Source organism: Phymastichus coffea, unplaced genomic scaffold (genome assembly GCF_024137745.1).
Source record: "Phymastichus coffea isolate CEN01 unplaced genomic scaffold, Cenicafe_Pcof_1.1 PCOF00068, whole genome shotgun sequence".
Classification (NCBI taxonomy): domain Eukaryota; kingdom Metazoa; phylum Arthropoda; class Insecta; order Hymenoptera; family Eulophidae; genus Phymastichus; species Phymastichus coffea.
In genome coordinates, this window is record NW_026706879.1 from 1514 (window position 1) to 29190 (window position 27677).

General features: G+C 42.3%; 1 protein-coding gene across 9 annotated transcripts; it reads left to right on the forward strand.

Moving 5' to 3' along the window:
• Positions 1-4606: 4606 nt before the first annotated feature.
• On the forward strand, positions 4607-27393 carry LOC131667542 (coiled-coil domain-containing protein AGAP005037-like). 9 transcript variants are annotated; one of them, XM_058941012.1, is made up of 15 exons: positions 4607-4753; positions 4996-5118; positions 6740-6956; positions 7193-7348; positions 9880-10013; positions 11307-11399; positions 12030-12077; positions 13271-13360; positions 14035-14097; positions 14338-14566; positions 14719-14838; positions 14921-15028; positions 15145-15327; positions 15430-15526; positions 22670-27393. In XM_058941012.1, the coding sequence occupies exons 1-15, from the start codon at positions 4633-4635 to the stop codon at positions 23726-23728; spliced, it is 2841 nt and encodes a 946-aa protein (XP_058796995.1). In that variant the 5' UTR covers positions 4607-4632; the 3' UTR covers positions 23729-27393. The 9 variants fall into 9 exon arrangements, with proteins under 9 accessions (XP_058796995.1, XP_058796997.1, XP_058796996.1 ...); XM_058941014.1 differs by lacking the exon at positions 14035-14097; XM_058941013.1 differs by lacking the exon at positions 12030-12077.
• Positions 27394-27677: the final 284 nt, after the last annotated feature.

A 27677-nucleotide genomic window follows, 5' to 3' on the forward strand; every position in this document is an offset into this window, starting at 1 on the left:
GTTTACATCCGTCCGCTCTGGCCTAAGCCTGTATTTGATTTATTCTCGTTAGCCCTCTCTTTTAGCAACAAGCACAACCTTGGTCGCCCAGTAGTCGTGAATCTTCGTGTATGCATGCGGAAGAATCGTCGTGCTACGCCCATCCCAATCTTGTCTTCCGATGATTTTCCACGATTCCTCCCATCTCGTACCTCAAATTCTGGAGTAAATCGCACTTCTTCTGCTGCTCCACTTCAACATCTACCTGAAGCCTCCCTGGCTAACCCACTACAGCAGACGAGTAATGAACCATCTGATACTATGTCTTCATGACAGTCTGAACTCAAACCGGCTCCACGCGTACAACATCACCTTTCCATCGGTCACATTAACATTAATCGTTTGGACTCATTCACTCACTTTTCCTTACTACAAGCTAAATGTTCCTCCACGTACTTCGACATCATTGCGATAACCGAAACCTTTCTACAACCTGATTTCCCCGATACTCATCTAGCCATCGAGGGTTTCAAATTTTTCCGCCTCGATCGTGTCGGCAAAGAAGGCGGCGGGGGTTGCGATATATATGCGAAATCATTTCAGCGTCAATATTCTTGTCACTTCGGACTCCACAGTATGATAACACTCCTGAATTTATCCTCTGTGAAATAAAGTATGCCAATTATAAACTGCTATTTGCCGTCCTTTACCGACCTCCCCATGCTCATGCTCCTTTTCACTTTTTCAATTGTTTTATCTGCCTATCTTCCTCATTTCCAAAACGTTTTAATCACTGGCGACTTTAATGCGGACTTATCATCTTCCTCCCTTTCTGATACTTGTACACTCCGCACTCTGATTGCAAACAGCGGACTAAGTGTAGTCTCTCTTGAACCTACTCACCATATCATTGACAAGTCTCCTCCCTCCCACACCACGCTTGATCTTTTTATTACCAATGACATAAGCAAGGTCGTACGGTTCTCACAATCGCATGCGCCCTTTATCGCGGGGCCAATGACTTCATTGAGTTACACCTTGCTTACGCTCGTGCTGAACACTTCAAGAAAACATTTGCACACGACAACTTTCCTCCATAAATACTGAAATTCTGTTAGGTACCATGCATGAGAGTTTCAACTCCCTTCCTATACCCTCTACCAACGCCTGTCATCCCCTATCTCCATCTTTAGACTACGTTGACAATCTTCAACGCTTGATTACAAAGAACATCTCCTCGTCTTTTGACCTTGTTTCTCCTCTTCGCACTATTGCTTTATCATCCAAGCTTAAGCCATGGGTCTCCCCCCAAATCCGCTCCCTCATGCGTAAACGTGACTGTTGCATATAGCATCGCAAAATCCACGCAACATCCCACTGATGTTCGTATTTATAAATCGCTTCGCTCGAAAGTCTCTAACGACTTATCTGTTGCAAAAAACTCTTTTATAAAATCTAGAATTGATTCTGCTGCTGATTCTAAATCTAAGTGGCGTGAATTAAATGCCCTTGGAGTGAGCAAACCCTCCCATCCCTCTCCTCTTCTTTTCTTCGATGCCGATGCCCTTAATCGGCATTATGCGTCTGTTGCCAATAAAACTACCTCCTATCACCCCGGATGAGTTTCAAGCCATCCTATCTGAACCCCCTCCTCATACTTTTAACCTTCCCATGTTTTCTCTGTGTACCTTCTCCGTCAAGGAAGTTGAGAATGCGCTCTTTAATAGCGTGTCTCCTGGCCAAGGACTGGACGGTATCTCGTCCAAAATGCTTAAACTTGTTGCACCTGTAATTGCACCGTATGTTACTTCACTTTTTAACAAGTCCATCACTTCTGGTTCCTTTCCCTCCGATTGGAAACGCACCCTCATCTGTCCCCTCTCAAAGGTATGCAACCCCCTATCTCCTTCTGATACTCGTCCGATCGCCAAAATTTGTGAATTGTGCAAGATATTTGAACGTCTTGTACATGCACAACTCTCTCACCACCTTGAATCCCATAATATTTTGTCCCCTCGTCAATCTGGTTTTCGTCGTGGTCACAGCACCGAAACTGCTCTCCTTACAGTTGTTGATGATATTCGTCACGCCATTGACAAGCGCAAACTAACCATTATGGTTATGTTTGACTACTCCAAAGCGTTTGATTCCATATCACATACCATTTTGATCAGGAAGCTGCGCTTCATAAATGCCAGTGACGTTACACTTAAGTGGTTTTTCAGCTATCTCGCTAATAGACTTCAGGCTGTAGTGGATGCTGGTGGAAAAGTTTCGGAGTGGCTGCGCACTGCTACCGGTGTGCCGCAAGGCAGCGTCCTTGGTCCCCTTCTTTTCGCCATTTTCATTAACGACCTCCCCCGTGTCCTCCGTTATGCAAATTATATGTTGTACGCGGATGATCTTCAAATTTACGCGCACTGTGACTACAACAATCTTGCCGAAGGGATTGCGCAAGTTCAGTACGATGCGGATGAGGTTATCCAATGGGCTCTCTCAAACGGCCTATCCATTAATCCCTCTAAAACTCAAGTCATTATCTTTGGCAGTGAACTCTATATCTCGCGCATCGACTTCATTGATCTCTCACGTATCTCCGTGCTTGGTACCTCCATTCCCTACTCCAGGACTATCAAAAATCTTGGTGTCACGTTAGCCAGTACCCTTGACTGGAAGTTCCATGCCGCGACCACCGTTCGCAGAGTCTACTCTTCCCTTCACTCACTCAAGCACTACAAACGCTCCTTGCATCTGCCCCTCCGTAAACAACTTATTGAGTCCCTTGTTTTTCCCCACTTCGAGTATTGTTCAACTCTCCTGCTGGACCTTGATAAAACTCGGATCTCTGAACTCCAAATCGCCCAAAATGCCTGTACCCGCTTCGTAGTCGGTCATATCCCTTTTATTCCTACAAACAGTATATTCTCTCATGTCACCTACCACAGGCTTCAACTAAAATGGCTTTCATTAGCAGACAAGCGACTTCTAGCTCTTGGTACTCTTGCGTACAAAGCTATTTCCCATAAAACTCCTTCTCAGCTCCTGAATCATTTCTCAGACCCATTTTGTGTCACGTTCTCAAATAGGTCAAAACGGAATCCTCCTTCCTGTCTTAACTACGGTGCTCCCCGCACCCAGGCTTGGAACAACTCTTTTACCATCAGTGCCTCTCGCTTACTAAATCGTCTCAGTGTAACAGATTTTTCTTCCGATCGCCTAACTGAATTTAAAAATTGGTTTCGCTCACTTTTGTTCACGCTCGAAATCTCTGCTTGGAGTACTTTTGCTCGTTTCGAAAATTTTGTCCCACTTGAAGCCCTCTACCACCTTCCTGCTCCCATACTACCTTTCCACGCCTCGCAATTTACTACCTCCAATCTCCACCTGGAAGTCCGTGGTCGCTATCTCGATATCTACTTGCTTCATCCCTCCCAACTCCCAGCAGTTATGCTCGCAAGGCTATAATCCTTACTTGTGGTCTGTCTCATGAGGCGTTGTCATACTGTTGATCCATATTTTATTAGTTTTAAGTTGTGTATAGTCTTTAATTGATCGCGCAAATTGTTAAGTTTAATTTCTCACTGTTATTACTACTTTAATCCTATACGGGATATCTTGTCCCTGTATACCTGCATATCGCCTACATACGGTTAATGGTTGCATGTTAAATTGTCTGCAACCCTTGATAAACTTTTGTATTTTTCTTTGTAGCCAGACGGGGTACTACCCCAAGGCAAATAAACGAACTCACTCTCTCTCTCTCTCTCTCTCTCTCTCTCTCTCTCTCTCTCTCTCTCGCTACGCCAGCGCAGCGAAATAAATAGCCGTAACGTAAGGACGTCGGAGATAACGAGGCGCTGCATTCTGCCGCTTTCGGAGTGGAATCTCGGGGAGAAGGAGCCAACTCGTGCTCCCCGGACGCGACTCCGATCCGAGCTTCCGGCCGAACGGATCCCCCTTGAAACTCGATTCGACGTTAACGGCACTTCGCGGCCGTGAGTTGCGACACGCGAGCGTCTCAATTAATCATGAAGAAAGCTCGGGCAAAAGGCGCCGCCTGATGAATTTTTTATTATCATTGCGATTTAAGAGCCGCGTAAATTCCGACTTGTCGGCCGCGCGCACGCGCGCGCGCGCACTCAATTACACGCGAAAACAAGTAACGACAGTTCTCGAGCTGAGAGTTATGGCGTCGCTAATTCGCGTGCAGCTTTACGTGCCTCTCCTTTCGCGTTCGCTACGCCGATAAAATAGCAAATTACAAAAGTACTCATCCTCCGCGGCGGACACTCGAGGAATTCGCGAAAGAAAAGGATGCAACATAACTCTGCTCGCGCGACTTTCTCGCGCCTCAATAAAGCGAAAAGAAAAAAATGAACGAACGACAAGGGAAGAGACGCATTAAAAAAAAAAAAAGCGCGAAACGCTTGCGTTCGTTGCAATCTGGTTTACTGCTCTTGACGAGCCGGATGTTGATTGATCAACGGCCATTGTCTTAGTCGCAAATATAGTTGTGCATAGTAAAAAAAAGGTCGATCGCGCGCGTGGATAAATCATAGTAATTTGCCGTGCAACAAACACAATGGAGAGATAACGTGAGAGCTTTGTTTCTCGTGATTGCAGAGTGCCAAAAGTGGCTCGAGCAGCTACTACATGAGCGGCAGCAGCACGTTGCCGAGGGGCGGTGCCCTGCTTCGCCCTTACAGTCCAGCCACAGGAGTGTTGCCGGGACCCAATGTAACCGCTGGCCCACCGAAAGCACTCGGCACACCAGGTAAGTCGATTTCTTCGGTAGTGTATCTTGGTAGTGTTGTAGTATGCGCGAAAGTAGTGTTTTTGCACGAGAAAAAAAGAAGAAAATAACGACCAAAAGAACGTAGAAGAAAGCGCTTATTGTCCACGCATAAAAGAAATTGTCCACACATGTGTAAAAGAAAAAGAAGATTGACAAGGGAGATCGTAGATAATGTGTAAACGACAGTGTGCTGGGGGGTGTGATGATGACGAAAAATATAGGTACAGGTGCGCCTCCGGCCAAGCCGCTGAGAAACTACCATTGCAAGGCGCCGCCCCTTGGCAGTCTCGGCAGCTCGAGAAGCTACTCGCGCGACAGCACCGTCTCGCTTTATAGCATACCAGGTCAGTCTCAACGTTTCTCGTGTGTCAGTGTGAACAAGCCCGAAATGACGATTCTCCACGACTTTTTTTACGAATTCAGTTATACATGTATAATCCTGCCGCTGCTGTTCTTTTTTCTTTCCACATCGACCCTTCCATCCTCATCGTCGTGGCACACTTTTTGCTACTTCTTTTCCTCTTTCTCTCTCTCTCTCTCTCTCTCTCTCTTTCTCTCTCTAGCTCTCTCGAGACTGTCCTATTTTTTCATTTGGCATTTTCATTCCACATACCATGCTTTTTCTTTATTCGACCATCATTAAAAGCTATTGGCTTTGGGATAAGGGAAGAAGCTCATCAGAACTGATTCTAATTCTCTCGGATTAGAGAACGAGAGAGAGAAGGGCCTCTCGAAACGAATGATATTTCTCAGATAAGGCTCATCGCGCGAGAGCCAAGCGTAATTGAAACAATTAACTGTTAATGGAGATAGAGAAATAACAGGATTTCCTCAGGTAATTATCGTTGGAAATTAAGTTGCAAACATTACTCTTCACTGAAAGATTTGCAAGTGTTCAACTCGTAATCGAAACAACGTCGATTTATAAATGTGTGTGTGTGTGCATGTAAGCATATATGCGCTTAAACGTACGTAAAGTAGGTGATCGGAAGCGATCGAAGCTTATGTATTATCGACGTATATTATGTGGCTTTTTGTTCGAGATATACCGTGCGCATCTACCGCACGCACGCAACACATACTGAAACTGCGGGCATCAGTGAGTACAACTAGAGATACAATTAATTTATCAATACAGTCCTGTTCGAGCGCATTCACATGCACCGCGACATTAATTCGAATATTCTGCGAACTGATTAATGATGGTCTTGCGCAGGCAAATTTTGCTGTAGCATGCTTTGCACAGATAATGCCAATTGATATGTAGATATGATACAGGTGGCTGGGGTAAGGCGCAGATACAACACAGCGGAATAACCAACATTTCCTTTCGCTATAATCCTATGATTTTTCAATCGGCACTTTGATGCATACTAATTCGCACGATGTTTTTATTTCTCATTAGAATGAAAAACAAAAATACGATTGATAATACCGTCGCCTCGTGCCGGAGAAATGTCGTAATAATTAATTTTGTGAATTAATTTTGACAAAGTGCGCAATGAAGCATGTTCAACAAATCCATTACACTTGTATGCATTTATACCGACGTATGTCAGTAAAATAATTTACCAACTTATTGGTCATTGAAAGTATTCGTAATTAACTCGATTCGTGTTCTTTTTTGTTGGCGCGCACTCCGGTCTGGTTTTAAAACCGACCGTACAAATCCGAAAGAGAGAGAGAGAGATATCAATTAGTACGTACGTCTAGACGGGACTAGCCTAGTGCAGACGCGAGAGTTTAACGCACTTTTATTTTTTACAACATTGTTTTTTACGTCCGTCATATATGCACGAGACGCGCGCGAAAATTCGCTTAGAGTTGCCGTGAATGTTTTCACGCCCGCCGAAGCGCGAGTAAACGGCAGCGACGACATTTCACCGGGCACGGCGCGAGATAAATGATAAATCAGTTGGAAAAGGACGAGAGCAAATGAAAACCGAGAATGACATGTGTGACTAGATCGACTGCACGGTGAGAGCGGCTACATGAGCAGCCCCGAGCGTGGCGGACCCGGTGGCGTCGTACCGGTAGGCGGCAGCGCCGCGAGCAACGGCCCTGGATCCACAACGGGCAGCAGGTATCCACCTGGCCCTTACAGCGCCGGCAGCAGCTACGAGGATCCGTATTACTCGCAATACTCTGGTACCGTCACGCCTGTCATCGACGAGGAAGCCAGGTGAGAATACATCGAATTCAATCGACACGGGCCTTTTATTTTCGTCTTTCGGGCTTCCTTTCTGTACATTTCCTTGAAAGAACAGAATCGATCAGTGTCTAAAGCGTCACACGCCAAGCTTCGCGACGACAAATAGCGTAAAGAGTCGTTACTTTTGTTGTTTTTTTATACGCATAAGCTCAGTCAAAGAGAACAAGGTTCAAATGTTGATATCTATATATACACGCCACACACAGCGATACGGAGCTGTTGGAGGAATCGTACAGTCTGTACGGGGTGAAACCGGCGGGGCGACCGCCATCGGGCCCACCTCGCTCCCCATTTGGGGCAGCGCCGCCCGGCGCCCCGCCGTCCACACTATTACCCACCGGACAGCCCTACGACGCCACCCGGTATATCTATCTATATCATCAGACTCAATCTCTCTCTCACTATACTTCGCTGCTGCGTTCTTTTTCGTTGCTATATTGTTCGTGCATTGCTTATCTGTATAGTCAAGCTTTTTTTCCTTTGCTTTCGTTCATAGAAGCACCCGCTTGCATTTTTACAATTGCCTGCACTCTCATCTCATTTTTTTTCCTTGTCAACAGCCCAAACGACCCTAGTCTCTTAGATTTTCATTCTTATTTCCGTGAAAGTTTACGTTCATACGAGTGCGTTCATAATGGGATCTGCGTTTTTTCGCGAGACTGTATTGAAACAGATATACTCTTTTGATGTGGATGTCTTTGAGAAAGTTTTACTTTTTCTAACGCGTTTTTCCGGTTGTTTCGGGACACCAACATTGACAAATGACACTTTACAATCAACTCGTTTATTTATTTATTTTATTTTATTTCTTCTTTTGCGCATTTCAAATTAAGAGAAAAGCTACTTGTCGAATCTCGTTTCAAAACAAAAAATAAGCTTTATATGCTTGTCAGATCGATAAGATTTCTCATTGTGATTTTCGCGCAGTGCTAACGAGTTTTAAGATTAATCTCGAAACAAGCCGTGACGAATATTCGCAAATGTCTGTTTATTCCATTTCATTGTACCGATCGAATTTTTCTCCTTAGCGGTAGGATCAAATAAAATTCGTTAGTGAAAACAGAGTGATTTCCGAGTACACTTTTTTAAATTCCCATTTAAAACGCACGACTTAATTAATGCGGCGCCGAAACTTTCAAATTCAGCGGTAAACGGCCAGGTAACAATATCCGGCAACAAAACACACGCATAAGAAACTGGGTTTGTAGCGGCTCGTGTGCATCCGACGCTTCTCATTCGCGGGAGAAAAAGTAACTGGGCACCGAAGAAAAAGCAGTAAAATAGCGAACGCAACGTGTTTATCTGGCGCGCGACTCGCTCAAAGTAAGCGCGTCAATGAGAGCGCAATTAGCCGCAAAAAAAAAAAAGAAAAAAAAGAAAAAAAGAAAGAAAAAGGAGAGGCTCAATCCGCGAGCACACAGCGCTTGTCGAAGAACCAGTCGCGCGGTAGGAGAGCATTTGACGAATGCGTGTCTCACGACTAAACTTGGCAGCTTAATTATGATCGCGATTGCCGAAGTGAATTCTCTCCCTGTCTCGCCGACCCTACAGCGACATTCTTCTCGATTATATGTCCTTGCTCGTTCGCGCGTTGTGAAACATGTCGAACATTTCAGCTATTTCGCCATTCGGATCTATCTCTCGTGCCCGCGCGCACCTCGCTATCTTATATCCGGCGAACGCGCACGCGCGATTAAAAATCGATCTACTTCGATTTTTAACTTGAATTCGATAATCAAGTGCCCCTACATAACGACGCTATAAAACGCTCGGCCAGTGACAAAGCGAGCGGTGTCGCAACGCGTCCACGCAGGATACACGCGGGCTTTCGTTAAGGAAGGAAGAAAAAACGAAGTATAATTCGTTCGATCGGCGGCATATCGAAAATCGATTGCGAGAGGGAGCGAGACAAACAAAGAAGGCGTAGAAAAAGAGAAAAATTGCGGATCGGCTCTCTCTCTCTCTCTCTCTCTCTCTCTCTCTCTCTCTCTCTCTCTCTGTATAAGGTGGAGAATATCCGCTGAAGGCAAAGCCACTTTACCGCTGTCGCGCGATCGTTGCAAACACGCGCGCGCGCTGCTCGAATTAAAGACTCGCCGATTCTCGTACTTAACGGCGAGTTTGCGTAACGCGCACGCGCGCGCGCGCGCTACATTCTAAAATTTTGTTTTCCTACGATTGAATAATAATCTGGTCGATCTGTGCAATCGTTAGGCAATTGACGATTCTGTAATGACGCGCGTGTGCGCGCGCGGGAAGAATGCACGCGCACGCGGAAGCGTGGATCGAAGCGCCTTGGGACGCGGAGTACGAGTGTACAAGCATAATCGTATCGCTAATGCGCATCGCGAGCCGATAGAACTGCGAGGAGAGCTCGTAAGCATGCTTCGCTCTCGAGTGGCCGCATTTTGACCTTTTGTTTGCTCAACTCAAGGAATCCTCTTGTTACATCTATCTTAGACACGCCCCGCGACTATACACTCTCGACAGTATCACTCTTGTGTTTTCCCATGTGTGCTTTCTGTACGGCAATCCATTATATGCGGTTCTAGACTGCTTTACGCCGAGTATGATATGTGTATGCATACCAAGTAGACTATATGTATGTGCGAGACCAGAAGCCACGCAGATCTGCTGCACATATATATATATAGTTTCTCCAAAATATGTGACTGAAAATCGAAAGCAAGGACGGCGCATACGTTTCTGGAGATCAAGCGATCGTTATTATTATCTAACGTAGTGAACGCAATCTGTTAGCAAGACTGCGTAGTAGAAGAAGGCTCGCGATAAGCGGGGAGAAAAATAATGGGAGAAGGAAAAAGGAGATAAATGGAGCGAGGAAGAAGCTTTAAAAACTAATGGAATTTTTGCGTGTCTGTTTTTAACGCAGAATAAGAGTGGAGCACATGGAAAGACAGCTGGCCAATCTGACGGGGCTCGTGCAGAAAGCACTCACCCAGGCGCCACACCCCAGCCCATCGCCGAGGGACTATCTTCAGGTTCCTTCTTATTCCCGGAGCGCAGGTACGCAGGATCGAGTCCTCTTGTTCGTTTTCTTGTTCGCCTTAGCCCTGTCCCCTCCCCGCGTGGACGCTCTCTCATCTTGCAGGCTCAAACTGTAGTGCCTCGTACGAAATCGACCTTTTTTTTTCTTTTTCTTGCTGTTTTTGCTCTAGCTTCTTGTTTCTTTCACTTCTCAAGCAGGCGAGCGGGAGAACTGGGTCAACCAGATGAAAGTTTTATTCGGGAAAACGTGCGCAATTGATTGACGGGAAAAAAATAAATTACTGCAAAATCTTTTTTTTTTTCTTTTTTTGTTTTCTTGGAACAGATTGTGCGCGGGAATATAGCAATAATGTCCAGACCTTTCGATCTGGCGAATAACATTGAAAGAACATGGTGAGGAATTGACATTGGTATATTTCATAGCTCAGAATTTTAACGAACCAGTTACGTCTTTCTAGATTGAAAATACGAGACGTTACGCGGTAAAGTATACTTCGTTCTACGGGATACATTAAATGCGAACGTTAATTAAAATTTTCTTCTTCGCTGTACAGCACTCGTCACGTTCGTCTAGGCACGAAACCAGCAAGAAAATGCATGTTAAAATTTAATTAAAACGAGACAATGCTCGTTTGCGCGGATATCATAAGTTCGGAGTTGCGCGTGCGTGCAGTGAGAATAATACGTGGATATGCATTCTACTACTGACATAATGGCTGAGATACAAATGGAATAAAATGTATCCCTCTTTTCCAACTCGATAGTTAGGTCGTTTATCAAAAGTTCGCGTCTGCAGTTACTATTGGGTGAGAGATTTGTATGTGTGCTACCGCGCGCAGGAACAAATGTATACTGTACATGTAGGTCATGATCCAGAGCAAAACTTTAGCGATCAAACTCGTCCACACCCGCGACAAGAAATTGGCAATGAAAGTGCTAATTAAAAGTTAGGTAGCTCGTGAATCTCCGAGCGAGGGTAAAAATGCCAAAGTTTTTCGATGAATATCAAGTGTGACATTCGCTCGAGGTAAAAATCTCCGTTCTCTCGCGGCTAAATTCAATTAGCCGCGCTACGAATCGATAAAAAAAATGTAATTGCTCGCTTGCCCAACGAGCGGAGAAAAAGAAGGCGCTGTCGATTTGACCCGTGGTGTACTTTCGACATTGATTCCTCGGAATTATGACTCGCCTCGGCGTTCGCCAATTTTCTCGCCGGATCCCCCAGGTCGTTGGAACGCGAGCGCGGCAGAGAGACCGATCGCGTAAAAAGGAACGCCAATAAAGAACAAACATTTGGGACGATTTGCGTAGGAGACGAGTTCGACAGGCATTCTAGCTCCAGTTCAGCTTCGCTTTCGCCCGCACCGCCGCCGCCGCCTCCGCCAACTTCCGCGCCACCACCAGGTCTGTCTGTCTGTCTGTCTCTTCTCTCTCTCTCTCTCTCTCTCTCTCTCTCTCTCTCTCTCTCTTGTATCTCGTTGTCTTTCCCTCTGTGTATTTCTCTTTTCTCATACTGTAAATTTATACACCCGTTCCCGTTCTCTTTTCTTTCGTTACCCACGTCCTTCGGGTGAAAACGCGCTATGTACAGATTTGTACACGAGGACACCGTCGCTGTCCGATTACCGGACGATGCGCATCTCCTCGCGCGCTTTCGTTCTCTCTATCTATCTTTTTTTGTGCGGTTTAACCACTGGTAAATTTGCTTTTTAACGCGATCGCACTTACTGTCGAGTAACGAACGGAGACGTCTGTGCATATAAATCACTCAACCCTCTGCCCCTCGCAGCATATTATTTATCTGCGCTCACTGTATGATATTGTATTATACAGAAACATATAATGTATAAACTGCGTACGTTGATATACTACGATAGCCCTGTTTTCCACTCTCTCTTTGTACAGTGTATGAGGTGCAAATAACCGAGTTCTGATTGTGATGATATCTATTTTTGCGTGTGTACGCTTGTTTGTCTGTGTGTTCAACTTGATGCTGTGCGATTAAAAACGAAATTCGAACTCTGTACGTTTCAGATGACACCTATTTAAGGAGCGACGTTAAGCCACCGAAGCTCGGCAAAGGTGCGCGACTTTTTTTCACTCAGTCTCATTTTTTCCTTTTTCTCTTTCTCTATTCGTGTCTTTTACGTATGATCATTGTCTATTTACTATTACCTTTGGTCTCTTTTCCTCTCTGTATGTGTCTGTGTTTATTTCGTTAATAGTGTATATGTGTTTGTTGTCTTTTGCGTGTCATGCCTATATGTTTTTTAATGTCTGCTATTTTAACTTCTCTTTATTGTATTATTGCCCACCACGTACTTTGAGCGCCTCGCTTGAAACTGCTAAAAAATATGGCATACGATTTTGGCATGCGCATCAGTTTCAGGCGATTTTTTCCAACGCAACTGAATCTGATTGTATCGCGCGTGGAGATATCACACGGAGTTGGTCAACTGACAAAACATAGACAACGGGGCTTTTAATATCAACTCCCGCGTGGGCACGATAAAGTTTTACTCTGTCTCTCGACGACGCATACGAGCGCGCCGATTACATACTATAAGCCGCCACGGTTTGTCGAGAATGGGTTGAAAATGTATCAAGCGATAGAATGACTGCGTGCAAACAGATTCAGTTGGTAAACAATCGTCGGCGCGCGATGCGCTTCAATCGAACGCCGAAGTGACCTAAACGCCTCGCAATAAGCTGTCGTGTAAATCTTGACTAATTGTTGTAAAGCGCTTGAGGATAGATTCCTTTTGTATTTGTGCTCTGGTGTTGATTCAGCGCAAGCTATTGTATTGTAATTTGATCGGTCTCATTGTGCGCGTGCGCCTGTTGCACTAAATAGAAAAGGAATAGCGCAATAAAAAGCAAACTTAACCGACTCTTTCAGCATGAACTTAACATTCTACTTGCGTTGCGCGTGCGAGAAAAGCTTCGCCGCTTTTCCTCTGCACGAGCCGCGACAACCTATCAGAGCTCTAACGAATGACTGTGCGTGCAAAACGGTGTGTGCATAAGTAATACTAAGCGTCACAGTAAGCGAAAAGGTGAAACCTAATGTATTGCTTTCGCAAGCATGAGTTTGTTTTTGCAAGTACGTATGAAGAAAACGTACGTGCGTATGTTTGTTATTTTCGTCCGTATATATAGGTACACAATAATTATTACAACTATCTGCATATATCTATGTGTGTCCGTTGTTGATAGAACGTACGAAGGCGCATTGGTGCTGACAGTAGCTAATATGAAACTGTGCAATTTTACAGACAAGTCGGTGTCCTTCGAGAAGTCAGTGTCGTTCAGCGACGAGCCGCCGGATATGAATTCGCCCAAGCAACACTCACCCCAGCATACAGGTACAACCATCGAATCGCTGCCTACGTCCTTCCCTTTTCAACAGAGCTACAATAATATTTTTTTACAAAACTGTGTTTCCACCTTATCTTTATTTCTTTTATTTTAACTGCCAGCTCTCAAGCATTTACGATCTCTGTTATTATTAACGGACATGGTTATATTTTCCCTTCTGAGCCTTAAACTTTATCGTTTATTGTTTTTGTTTCTTTGTTTTCCAATAACTTACATACTAAGCGATACTTAGCTGTTTAATATTTGGTTGAAACGTTGCATATATTGCAGCACAGGAGAAAGGACTCGAATGTGTAGCTCGACCTGTTAATCAAGTTCGAATTCAGAACAGTCGTATAAGCCCGACTACTATTAGCATCTGGTGTCTCGCACTCTGCCGAGCGTGCATTTTTTCAATTTTCACGCAGAGATAAATTACGGCGCGAATGACGTCTTAATGATCCGAAGCGATAAATTGACGATTTTGCAAGGTGCGTATCCGCGCGCTAACGAGCAGCACCGAGTCCTTTCTCGCTTGCAAATCGATATACAATGAGCCACGCATTGCGCTTGTATAGAGTAGAAGTCATTGCTGATTGTTTTTCTCCTTCTTTTTCTCTCTCGAGCGTTTCTAACATCTTTTCATATTACAATTTTGCTTTTGCTACCCTCGACACAATAGCGGACTCGAAACCCACCAAACCGGCAATCAAATCCTCGACTTTGCCGAGGATGTCTTCGCAAGGTAACGTATAGTCAACCAAATTTAACAATTCAGCTCTTTACTCTACGTATAACTGACCACTCTCTGCTCATCTCGTACACGCCTCTATCTATCTCTTTTGGCTATATTTCTGGTAATCTTTCCCTTTGAATTTTCCAATCCGATCATTTACAAAGACAAAGTCTGATAATTCGCGTTGTCGGAGACATAGTCGTTCACGCGAGGCGCACGACTAATCAGGTCGCATTGTTGACACGACAGAGCGAGACAGCAGGCATAAGCCAACTCCTCCGCCGAAACCAACGGCACTGGCACCAGGCCAGTACGTCTGCAGGGACCTCGCGCTCACACCCGAGATGTACAATCAGCTGAGAGGATTGCAAAAGAAGGCCAAGGATCTGCGCCAGGAGATCAGGAATCTCAGGCGAATGTCACAGGCGCAGGCTCACACCGTGCGCGAGACTATCCGGGACACATTCATCACCATCAGGTAAAATACCTCCTTGTGACCGAGGGGTCGCTGCTTTGGCCGAGGTGGCCAAAGTATAAATTGTACTTTTGAGGATGCTCCTATCGAAGCGTCTTCGTAGCGTACTAAGGCAAAGTGCCAGTTGGTGTCAACTGCTTGTTTCCAATTTCTAGGGCGATGCTCTTGTCGAGTGGCGATAACGCGTGGGCAAGCGGCGACGCAGAGAAAATCAGATTGAGTCGTGAGGAAGATTTATACAAGCAGGAGATGTTGTGGCTGGAAAAAGACCTGACGTAAGTCCCTGTCTCTCTATCTCTGCGTGAGAACAAGCTCGCAAGCTCTTGGTTCAACTTTATTTGTCTATTCGGCAACTAGCGGACTGGAAAGTACGGTGGAGGAACTCCGAGGCAACGTGATTAATCGTAAAACGCGAGTCAATATGTCAGACGTGGAGAACATGGCTCTGATTCTCAGCAAAGCGAGGTCAGTGTTTTTCAACTTTTCTTTCTGGGAAAGGCTGACGCAGGAGCGCGAGGCATCGCTGTCTCTCTCCTTCTTTCTTTCTCTCTCATCTGAAAACTTTTTTTCCTCGTGTACAGCAAAACAGTGGCAGACTTGAAGGTGCGCTTCCCAAATCTGCAGGAAGGCATGAAAGGCCTGCTTAGCTCGGAGATGGAGAAAGTTATGAGAGAAGAGAAGTTTTTGAAAGAGGAGCCCGATCGACTAGAGTCGGCGCTGAAACGCTGCAAAAAGTTAACCGGCACTCTCGTCACGCTCAAACGGTAAGGCTCCGGCTCAACTCGAATCGATCCACGTTCACCGGTGCAACAAGCTTCATAATCCAATTCTCGACTCCCAAGCCAACCCCCTCTTTCATGTCGCAGGCTAGCCTCGGTGCAGGAGCAGCGACTGCCGAACTCGGGCAGCGTCGACACCGAGGAGGCGCCGCCCATCACGCCCACCTCGGCCCAACACTCCAAGGTAAACAGATTTACAACTCCAGCCTGACACCTTTACTCTGTTGGATTCATTGAGTTTTCGTATTAATAAATGATTTTTTCGTTTATTTTTCAACAACAACAATAATAATCTTTTTTATTTTTAAACACTTTGTATCTCTCGTTATTGCTTTTACTTTCGATTATTCATACGATTGTGGTTCTTCCATTTGGTTTTCTTTTTCTTCTTTTTGATTTACGTTCGATTTTTCGTTCTATCTCTGGAAATCCCTATTGGTTTGCCTACATCCTCTCCTTTTGCCTACTTCACGCCCTGGTGCATGTGATATATACAAATCCAATCGGGCAACTTGCTTGAGTCAAACAAAACTTCAGTATCAATAGAAAGAGACGTCGACGTGTTACGAGAGTTTATCTCCTTATTATCACAGATTAGATTACGAATCTATCTAGAAACTTTAATTGCTTCGCGTATTGTTCACTATACCCAACAACATGGACATGCGTTTAGTGGAGAGAATAATCGGCAGAGGAAGAGAGACATAACAAATTACAAAAGAAAAACAATTTGTAAAAGATTTTTTTCGAAAATTTCAATATTTAGTAACGCGTTTGAGTCGTACTGTATTTATAATTTAAGTTTCTATTATACTTGGTTATGCTTTATCTTTGTTTCAAAGTATATTCGTTTTTGTACATACATATTACAAGCTTAAAACTTTCAGTAAGAAATATACTTGAGAATTATTGTCGAATGAAATTTCCTGTAATTATATATAGTAGGTCAAAATTGGTTTCTTTAAAATAAAAAAAACGAGTATGAAATCTGATGTAAACCTAAGCAAATGAATTGGAAATAACAGTGCCAGTGTGCTTTTTATGTTTTTGTGACAGGAAACGATAATTAGTAACGATTAACGAGTCAAGTAGTCGCAACAATGCTTTATATAATTAAGTGGGTATGTAAACAATTTTTGGTTAAAAAATTTAGTTGCAAGTTTCGTACCGTTGGTTCGTAGTTAATGCTTCGGTAGGTTACTAACTTCTGTGATCATATCATTTTCGTTGATTCATCTTCATGAGTAACATTTGGATTGTTAATTTTTATTGGAAAAAGATTCAATAAATAATAGTTACTTTTAAAGATATCAGATATTTGAAAAAGCTTGTTCTAGCAGACTAATATTCAACATTCATTTTAATGGTTTTAATCTGATTTATTCTTTTAGTATGGATTTTTGTTCGTGCGTCAAACTGGGATAAAGGGCGATTTATAAGCATTGATTATTTTGTAATATGTTCCTAGGTTTTTTATTGAATTTTTTTCTACCGTTGAAATGACAGTAAAACACATGTACTTATATGTGCACATGATTAGAAAACATAAACACATATTCGACACAAGAGGGTATCAATGATATATAATTTTTCTAAGACAGATTTCATTGAAAACAAAATCATTGACATATTTTATTCAGCGTCAATACATGCGTCAAGAATCAAAATTTTTGTTTCTTCAAAACTGTTTCGCAGACAATCAAAATCAATCGTTCAATCAGTCACTCGTCTAGTCTCGACTCTCTTTCCATTATTCTCAAACAAAGCAGCAAATAACCATCCCTATGTTCGTCGATGTTTTAATGAAATTCCTGCAACTTTGATATTGATGGTCAAGTCCAATTACCTACCGACCCCCCAGAATTCCTAAAAGAACTGTTGTGATGTTAACCGTCCTCGATAGAATAGACGTATAATTATATTTAGCTCGTGATTTGACAAAACACAGTTGACCTAAAATTAGGTCTTCAGTTTTGAATCTTATCAGGTGTTTGGTCAAATCACCCAAACTTAGTTGTCGATTGAGCGCAAATCAAAAAGTATTTACTATTGTCAACGCGCCAAGTGAGTTTAGAATATCATTGATAAAATAGAGCATAAAAGGACAATCTATCAAAGATTATAAAATATCAAAAACTTAAATAGTAACGATAATGAAATATGTTATAAATGACTTTATTAACAAAAGACGATGATGGTAACGACAACGACAAAAAAGGTATCAACGAAACTATTCTTCTTTTAAGATGCAAGTAAATGAACAATCTAAACGAATAATTAAAATAACTACATTAAAATAAAATAGATTAACGCGCTGAGGATGCATATGAGCGAGGAATATTAGATTAGTTTAGTGATGCATATGTATCTTATCGTGAATATTGTAGAGCGCGAAAAGAAAACAGTTATTCGATAAATTGTAATTCATGCATTTTTATAGTATGACTGGATGAAGAGTAGAAACTTCAAGGAGGCGATACAGACCAGTCATGAGTAAATTTTCCAGTTCTTACTTAATTCATTTATTATTTCCTACATACTATATATATATATATAACATACTTAAGCTCTTTTTTATACTTTTTCTTTATTGTTCGATATGTCTATTTCATTAAGTTTTCAATGATATATATTTATACATATTTATATATCCGTTTATCGTTTATCTCATGATCGAACTATTCTGCCAGAAGTTATATACTTTTAAACGATTGTATTAGCTTATTGTTTCTTTCTCGTACTCGAGGACCATCGAGACTGATTACATCTACAGGTTGTTGACGGAATTGGCGGAATATTTCGAAGTTTTGTACGACATACATTACAAGTTAACGGTTATAAATACGATTACGAAAAACAGTCACGACACACGCAGAGACACGTTACTACTAACAAATAGACGAAACTTTTCTTACGAAAAACATGCATTGCCGTTGCATTACCACCATTTATATATTTACGTACTTATACAAGTCATTCAACTTCAACGTGTTTCATAGATAAGCTTGCCACAGTTTTTTTGACCTATCATCAATGAATTTATTTATTTATTTTTCAACTTTCCGATATTTTCACTTACTCTTCAGAAGATACATTTTCAAAAGTACTTACAGTAAGACGGTTTTCGCCTTCTCATTTTTCTTATCTGTATATTCCTTGTATAGTTGATCGTCTACTGTGCATAATACATTGATCTTTTTGTAAAATTAATTTTTATTGAATACTTCGAAGCACCACTTACAACGAAAGCAGTACACTATTTGAGTATCGGTGCATTGATCCGACTTATGCCGAAATAAAAAACCTAGTTCAATGTCTCTCATACATATTTTATGTCTTCCGGAACTTTTTCTTATTTACTTGTTACTGAAGTTTATATAAATTAAAAAAATAAAAAAAACCAAACAAGCGCATCTTTGTGTGTGTTACGTTTCGCGTGTTGTGCACATTATATATTATAATTATTATCTGCACTTTTATTCATAGTTAGCGCGTTATCTATTGTAAAGACAAACTTGAGATGACGCTGATATATTTTCTGTTTGCTTTCAAAAATTATATTATCTATTTATTCTGTATTTGGAGCTCTATATTACCTTTCGTTCTGTTTGCGTATTATAATTTTCTACAATCGATCGTCATTCGTACATATTCAACTCTCGCAAAGTATACTGAAAAGAATTTTTCTTTCTAATTTAAAAAATATCCATTACTTTTACTCAAGAATCTGTTTATATTCCATATACGTTTGTACACGTGCGTTAAATTTGAACTTTATAAATACTATTGACTATATATGAAACATGAAATAATTCTGTACGAAGGCGTGAAGTATTGCTTCGCTAAAATAATTGGAGATTATACAGGACGTATCTAATAGAGATAATGTTGATGTTAGAGAGCATGTTGAAAGCGAAGCGTTCTTCTTGCCAGCTCTATATAATTTTTTCTGCACACCAGATCAGATGTATATTTTCATGCGTATTTGTACTGTTTACCCGTACGTGTATATGCTCATTGATATCTTTATACATCTAGGCTCTCCAATCCATTTCTTATAGTAAGGTCGATTTTTTTCAAGGTTTACATTGGATTTCCTTCGTCGCTCAAGGCTCTTCATCATTGTCAAAATACATTTCAAAAGTATTTTCACAACGAAAGTTCTTACATTTTTATCATAGAATGTCAAATTTATCGGTAAACCACTATTTAAAAATTCTTCTTTAACAAAGAAGCTGTCAATCAAGAGACGCTCCGTTATGTCGGCCCGTGTATACAAGGCAAGCTACAAGATTCGGCATGAAGATGTTCAATTGGCTCAATCATCTACGAATACGTGGTTCTGACTTTACTTGAATGACACACCCCTGTACAACTAAAAGTACAAAGAACTCTCGATTTGGTCAATGTCTTTTCGTAAAATGTATCACAATATTGTACGTTATTATGTATTTTACGAATATCATTGGTTAAATTTCCTTTTTTCCAAATTGTTTAGGAGAACAATGTAATTATCGCAAACGCTGTACCATCAAACACTAGACCACTATATCTTGCTGTGAAACATTTCAAATGTGTAAAATATTTTGTACGATATTTTCCAAAAGAATAGTCTAGTGTTTATTGGTATTGACAATAATGTACGTCGGACTTTGAGTTCGACGATGGCAGATTGTATCGAACTGTGTATGCGCTTCCCTCTCGTCGAGACAACCCTCTTGACAAAACGCATGTATGTACCTGGTGCGTCTAAAGGACGGTGAACAGCAAATCGCTTCCAACAAAACACATCTGCCTGAAGATACGATTTGCTCGCTGGCCTTTTCTGACGCCTGATATATCAAAATTAATTGCGAAAAACAGCCAAAAAACCATTACTATGCAGTCTGCATCTTTCGCAGACTAGCAGCAATCGTCATTTCGTTTGCTTTTTATCAAAAGCAATTGGCACAAGATGTACTTTATGCTCGTGTTGTAAAAACAAGAGAAATGATCACTTCATGCTTACCGTTGACCTTGTGGGAAAAAAAATTCTCCATTGTGTTGTACATCCATGCACATATCATACATCTAAATGTTCATTTTATTATCCATATATAAATCCATTCGTGTCTCGACTTGTGTGCTTCATCCATTTCATATTCCCATCATCTTAATACACCATATTTCATTTTTTATTTTTTAGTTCTTATTTGATCACATGTCGTTTCATTTTTGTCTTAAGATTTTGTAATTATCATATTTATTTTGATGTTTATCTCATTTATTTATCACGAAGACTCATGTATATTGTATAGTCACGCTGGTACTAAAAAGTATTTTACTCGTTTTCGACTTTCTCGTTCCATTTATTCACTTGCCTTACTATAAGGATTGGACTGAAGATTTTTGCATACTCTACTTTTTCATTTTTCTAACTCTTTGAAACGCTAATCTTTCTTCATTTTTTGTATCTGTGTACATTGAAATTTATACATAACACGAATACGCACTCATAAGTAGATAGAGTTGGCATGATTCGCTTTTTTAGTGTATAAGTATGCAAGGTGCAGCATGACACGTACCTATTATGATTTATTTACCACTACTAATGCATTTTTATAAAATGGATACTATTGTACTGTCCTATCATATTTGACGCTACTCTACGCTTACGAAATTTAAGCTCATGTCTAGTTCTGCTAATTTGGACGACTTGGCTAATTTACATTATTTCCTTTTCTACATACGCGCTTCCCCGTTACTTGCGATTGGCGTTGTTTGATCATCTGTTAATTGTTGCATTAAACATTTTTCTCTCATTTTATGTATAACTGTTTATCAAAATAATCCTTATTTTAATACAATTATATCGATACTTTCAATATCCAGGGAGTATTGGAAAAGCTGATGTGGTCTGTGAGTCAAAGTTAAAATACCATCGTATGCGATTAAAACAATTTTACTACTCGTTATTTACTCACGTTCTTATACATATCAAATATATTATAATTGTGATACTCAAATTTCATTGTATTTTTTCTATTATTATATATTGATGTAATGATCGAATAGAATATCTTTATCCGACGATCTACCTCGTGTCTATCCCTCTAAAAAGGTCTATCAACGCTTATCTATTTCAAATCGCACCATCAATCTTTCATAATTCTGATAATTTCACCACAAACAATGACTTCTTGAACCAATGTTGCACTTTGAACCTTTTAATTCAAATCTTTCCATTCTCAATTATTATGTATCTCACTGTATGATTTGGAGGCACTTGTTCAGGCCACAGTATTGCAATAACAAACAGAAGGACCAAGATTTTCGTTATTGATGTTACCTTTGTTAAACGTTTGCTTTTTGGTGTTTTTGTTTTTGTTTTAAGTTGACTAATACCGGACAGCGCTCGATGCCAAACGTAACAGAGCCCCAAACGGGCACTGACTTGTAATATGTACCACGTACAATACGTAACCTCGACGCAGGTAACTATTCCATCTAACATCCCTTCGTTTATAATGAGAACAAAAAAGACGTTTTTTTTTAAGTTTTTGTTTCTTCATAGACGTAGTTATTAAGCTTTTGCACAAAAGCACAAAAGTATGGCTCACCGCTGTGCCGAAAATATTATATCATACACTTGGACAATTTTTATTTTAAGATGATTTGTTTTTTCTTTTTTTAAAATTTGTTTTGCTTGCACGATTAATATTCACACGTACACACATACACACGTACATACGACACACACCCACACGCACATACACACACGAGTTCACAGTTTTGTTGCATGAATGTCAAAAAGTGATGTAACGTGGCATTGTTATTCCGAGACTAAAATTAGAATAATTTTGCATACTGTACATATTTACCTAAATGTTATATATACCATGTTTTAAACAATGTTCACTAACTGTAATTATGATACAAAGCACGTTATGTGATGCCCACTCATTTCAAATTTAGATTTGACTTTTTTCATACTAGGTCGACTCTGCAAGACCTTATAAGATATACTTTTAATTTTACTCTTCAATGTAGTAACAATGAACTGCTTGCAGAGTCTTACATTGCACGCACGCTGACGCACCAGCTGCCAGAGATAGTAGGAGATTCTTCTTAAAACGAAGAAAAAATTTTAAACGATGGGTGTGCCTTGGTAAGAGAAGACTATGGTCTCACTATTCTCTCTGGCAGCTACTAGCGAACGTGCAATGCGCCGAGAATCATCGGCGTGAAAATAAAAAAAAGATGTGACAAGTGCGATAGCTCGTCGACACGATAATCTACCTATGCCTGTTTGTCTGTCCGGTCGCATCGTCGTGCACGCACACACCAGGCCCCAGTGCCAGCGGAACGCTCTGTTGTGGGCGCAGCGCTCGTCTCTGGGGGAAGCCGCGAGCCTGCCGAACCACCACCACACGGCACCGGCGGTCATACCCAGCGTCCGGAGAACGCACTCGACGCTCTGCTAGACGAGCTGCAGACCTTCAGCCGACCCGCGTCGCAGCTGTCGCACGCGTCGGCCACGGGCCCGCCGGCGGCCGGCCGACCGCCCAACATGGCCGAGATCGGGCGCAAGGGCAGCGTGGACTCGTCGTGCGCGGGCGGCCTGCTGGCGCCCGGGCCGGCGGGCCCGCTGCGCCGACTGCACTCCTACCCGTCCGGCTCCGACACCGACGGCTCGCCGCCGCTGGGCCCCAAGGACGACGGCCCCGCGCTGAGCAACGGCCCCGAGCTGGGCCCGGCGCCACCGAAGCCGCCCGTGCCCGAGCGCAACGCCGAGCTGCTGCAGCTGGCGAGCGCGCGGCGCATGCCGCCGCCGCCGCCGCCGCGCACCAGCTCCCGCTCGCCGCTGGCCAGCCCCACCAGCCCGCAGCTGCCGCCGCGCGGCCGGCCCGCGGCGCCGCCCCTGGCGCGCGCGCTCTCCGAGAGCAACCACCGGCCGGCGCCCGCGGCCGAGCAGCCGCAGCTGCCCGCCAGCAACTCCAGCTCCTGCGAGAGCGTCAACTCGCAGGAGGGCCTGCAGAGCAAGCGCGAGCGCCAGGAGCAGCTGGAGCAGCGCCACCAGGAGCTGCTGCGCAAGCAGAAGGCGCTGCAGGAGCAGTACGCGCGGCTGCAGCTGCTGCAGCGCAACGCCTCGGGCGGCGCGGCCGGCGCGCCGCCCGCGCCGCCGGACCTGCTCAAGAAGACCGGCTCCGAGAGCAACCTGCTGGCCAAGATGGGCCTGGGCCTGGCGGCCGCCGCCTCCGGCTCGCTCAGCAGCCTGGGCGGCGCCAGCCAGACGCTGCCGCGCAACAGCGGCGCGTCGGCGACGGCGCGCGCGCCCGGCACCGCCGAGCCGGCCGCCGTCAACGCCACCACCACCGCCAAGGTCTACGAGACGGACATTCTGTGACCGCGGGCTGGCGATGCTGGAGCCGCCGCCGTCGCCGCCGCCGCCGCCGCCGCCGCCGCCGGCGATCCCGCCGGCCGCCCCGCTCGGCCGACCAACTACCTGCTGGTGTCGGGCGCCTAAGCGTGCTCGTCCATCGTTCGGGGCCCAGCCGGTCGCTCGGCTTAGTAAAGCTCTATCAAGCAGTATTATGATGCGTGCGTCGAGACTGAACAAGGGCAGCGGTCGCTCGGCCGGTGCGCGCCGCGCCGAGTGCTCGCCTCCGGCGAGATCGCGCGAGCTCACCGATGACGTAGTCGCCGATGCACTTTTAGAAATGCAGTGCTCCAAACAAGCAAACCTAAAGCTAATCACTCTGTAATCATTCAAAATGATGTATTTCATTATGATAAACGAATATTCAGGTTTAAACGGCAGTTTAAACGACAGTTGATGCAAGGTGAATCCTCATTTCTGGCTGTTTGACTCGTAGCACCAAAGCGTCACCTACCACGTACACCAAGCACGTGATGGCGCATCGTCCTCCCGCATCGAGGACGTTTACACGTTACATTGAACACACACATATACAGCGACTCTCATTCAGCACTCGTTTGGTTTGCGCGTTGAATGTGGCGCAACGAGCAGCAAGTTTTGCGAGTAGAGGAGCTCCTTTTTAATTGTGTGTCTGGTAAAGCAAAAAAACAAAATGCAAAATGTGCTGATATTTTCCATGGCTTCGCGTTAGCATGATTTTTCGATATTTCGATAACTTTTACACGGTTTCACGCAGCCATCGGAAACATTACCGAGAAGTCCGTCTATATATGCACATATACACGTACACATTCATGTCACGTGAACTCATGCAACTATAATATTAATTGTGACGCGCCTCGGACAGACGTAATAAATGTACGTCGTGGTGACGGTCGAATTATTTATTCAATTATAGACAGGGATAATCGTCGAGCAATTCCGCTTAGCGGAACGTGAAACAGCGCAGAGAAATAATTAACGATGCAAGTGCCGATTTTATGAACAATGTATTTAACTCATAGGGATATTATACGCATGTCGAAATGAAGATCTTTTTTACACGCGACGGTAAACTTGTCAGAGAAAAAAATGCAACGGGTCATTAACCGACTTAACTGATTAGTCACAGTCATAATCAATGCACGCACACACACACACACACGCGCGCGCGTAAACAAATAGACAAGCTTGCTAGAATTTTCGGAGAAAAAAAGCAACGTAATTATAAATTGTAGTCTTAGTTATCAAGATTGCAACGTATCGTTGAATATCTTTGACGAACAAAAAAGAATGTGCTATTCATTAAGCTTCTCGACAAAATTTACGCTAAGGTTTGCTTATCTCATCGATCTATTTGAAAAAAGTAACAGAGTTTTTGCAAAATGTTAAACGATATTATTGTATAACAAATCTTATAAACATGTGTTTTAAAGAAATTTTTCAAAATGATAATGTACACATTTTCTTGACTATTTGGGTGCCGCAAAACCAAATGTATCGTGCTTATATCCCTTTATATCATATATTTGCTGCGCTAGTAATCTTACATCTTGTGTTTCTATTTTGAACGAAAAAAGTCTTAGATATTTACATTGTTAATGTATATACATAAGTTGTTATACATCTTACGATGAAAATAAAAAAATGGATTTTATATATAATTAGATAAAGGCTAAAAAAAGTGATGCATGCAATTTTTATTACAAAAAAGAAGACCTTAAGACTCAACTTGACAAACTAACAATCATATGAATGCCAAAATATAAAGTTTATAAAAATGTATAACAAATAAATAAAAAGTAAATTGTGAGAAGAATTTCGTAAATGTTACTGGCAAACTGAACTAGAATTTAGGTTCAGACTTTCTTAACTTGATGCGGCAAAACATTTATACATCACAAAATAGCAATGCACTCCTTTGTATACCTTTATAATATATCGTACACAGGCTCGAAACCGGAATTTCCAAAGTAGAGGATCCAACGCAGGCGTATAAATATATGCCGATCGACAATTTTGTTATTTGTTATATGTACATATATGTGTGTATACAGTCAATTTTAACTCGGTGTGTATAATGTGTACTTATAATGAAAATGGCGGTGATCTCGGGCACACATTTACTGTTTCATCCAGAGCGTTGATTTTTCACTAAGTGGCTATATATTCACGTATACCGTAGACTTTTATAAAGTTGTAGCTCAGTTGAAATCCAACCAAAGAATTTTTTCAATTCAATTTATGCAGATACATGGTTGTATAGATTGATAAGTCATATTCATTTCAATAATTGTAACGCCTTTCTTCAATATGATTCAACGAACATTACGTCAATCCTTGAATAATTCATTCTGTTTTTTTTCACCTCTGTTAATTAATTGCGGTAGCGCAACTTTCACAAAGGAAAACAACTTATCCGTCTGTACTTTATAATTTACATTGTGATTCGGTGCCAAAATCTGATAACGAAGCCACGCGTGCCAATGTTAGCGCATAGAACAGACACACCCACACAGAAAAGATAGACTCTTCAGCCAGTAGAGCTCTAGAGTTTATAGAATGAAAGTGGCCCTTAGTAGCTTCGTTTCAACACATCGGTCTAATAATTAGTCTTTTTGCCTACGAATAATATACATTGACTGTACATGCATATGTACATATATACACATTCGCTCATATGTAGTACAAGAAACAAGCATACTGCGCTGGAGTATGGATACCTTTTTTATGTAAATATATATTTGAGGTTTTCGGCAAATGATAACTTTTTTATGATTTATCGAGTAAATTTGAAATATTTTTACTACTGATTACCGAGAAAAAAAAGAAGAAGAAAAATAACGATATATCCCTCCGCAGTCTTTTTCGATACAAAGCCGTTATTGGCTTGGATTTACACGCCCACGAATGTGACTTGGAGAGTTAAGAAAAAAGATAAAAAAAAAAACCTTTTGACACTCGCAGTTAAAGAAGTTAATACATGAGCTGCGAATAAAATGGAAAAAGTCTTTGATATAAACTTTATAATTAATCCAATTAGTGTCGGGAGATAAATTTGGTAAAAAGAAGAGTTTGCGATAGCTGTATGGAGGCGTGGGCGAAAAAATAATCAGTCGGCTGTCGCGCAGTACTATGTCGTCTGAATGATGAGTCTGTTCCTCGTCGAGGCTTGTGCAGCTGCTGAGGAGCCCCTGGATCATTTCACTCCATCCCTCCCACGCTGCCCCCTCCCCCCCCCCTAAACTATCTCTCAATCATGCGCGTATTATTAAATGTAAATACCCGTCGTCTATCGAGAAACAAAGAAGAAGAAACTGTTTTCACGGCCAAGCGCAATCCACACGAGACTATTAGCACACACACGCACACTCACATATACATCCAACACATGCAAGCCATCGTCACTATCTACGCTAAGTTTCTCATGTCGTTATTATACGATTACTACTACTGCTACTATCATTAATAAATATACTATGACTATTGCTACTATTATCATCAATTATAATTATCTAGTGTAATGTTTCCCGATGGTCCTGTACGCCAAACTGAATTGACTTGTTACATTTGTAAATGTTTGTAAGTAATATAAAATAAAATGATTAAATAACAATAAATAATAATAAAATAATTGAGGCGTCATTGTTAATTCGCTCTTCGAGCTACTTTCTTGTTAGCGGTATTGGTTAACTCTACACGACGTTTTTTATGCTACGTACGCTTTTTAAATACGACATTCTTCAGCTGAACGCACACGGCTTCGAGTGCAGTGCGGTATACAGATTAAGGACTTTCCTCGAGCAACGGTATTCCAGCATTTCCAAACGCAGCCGAACGTTATTATTCTCCACTCGGTTGATGGACGAAGTAACAAGCTTGCCTAGAGTTCTCTGCGGACGAATCCCTACGCTGCACACGGCATACGGTTGTACAA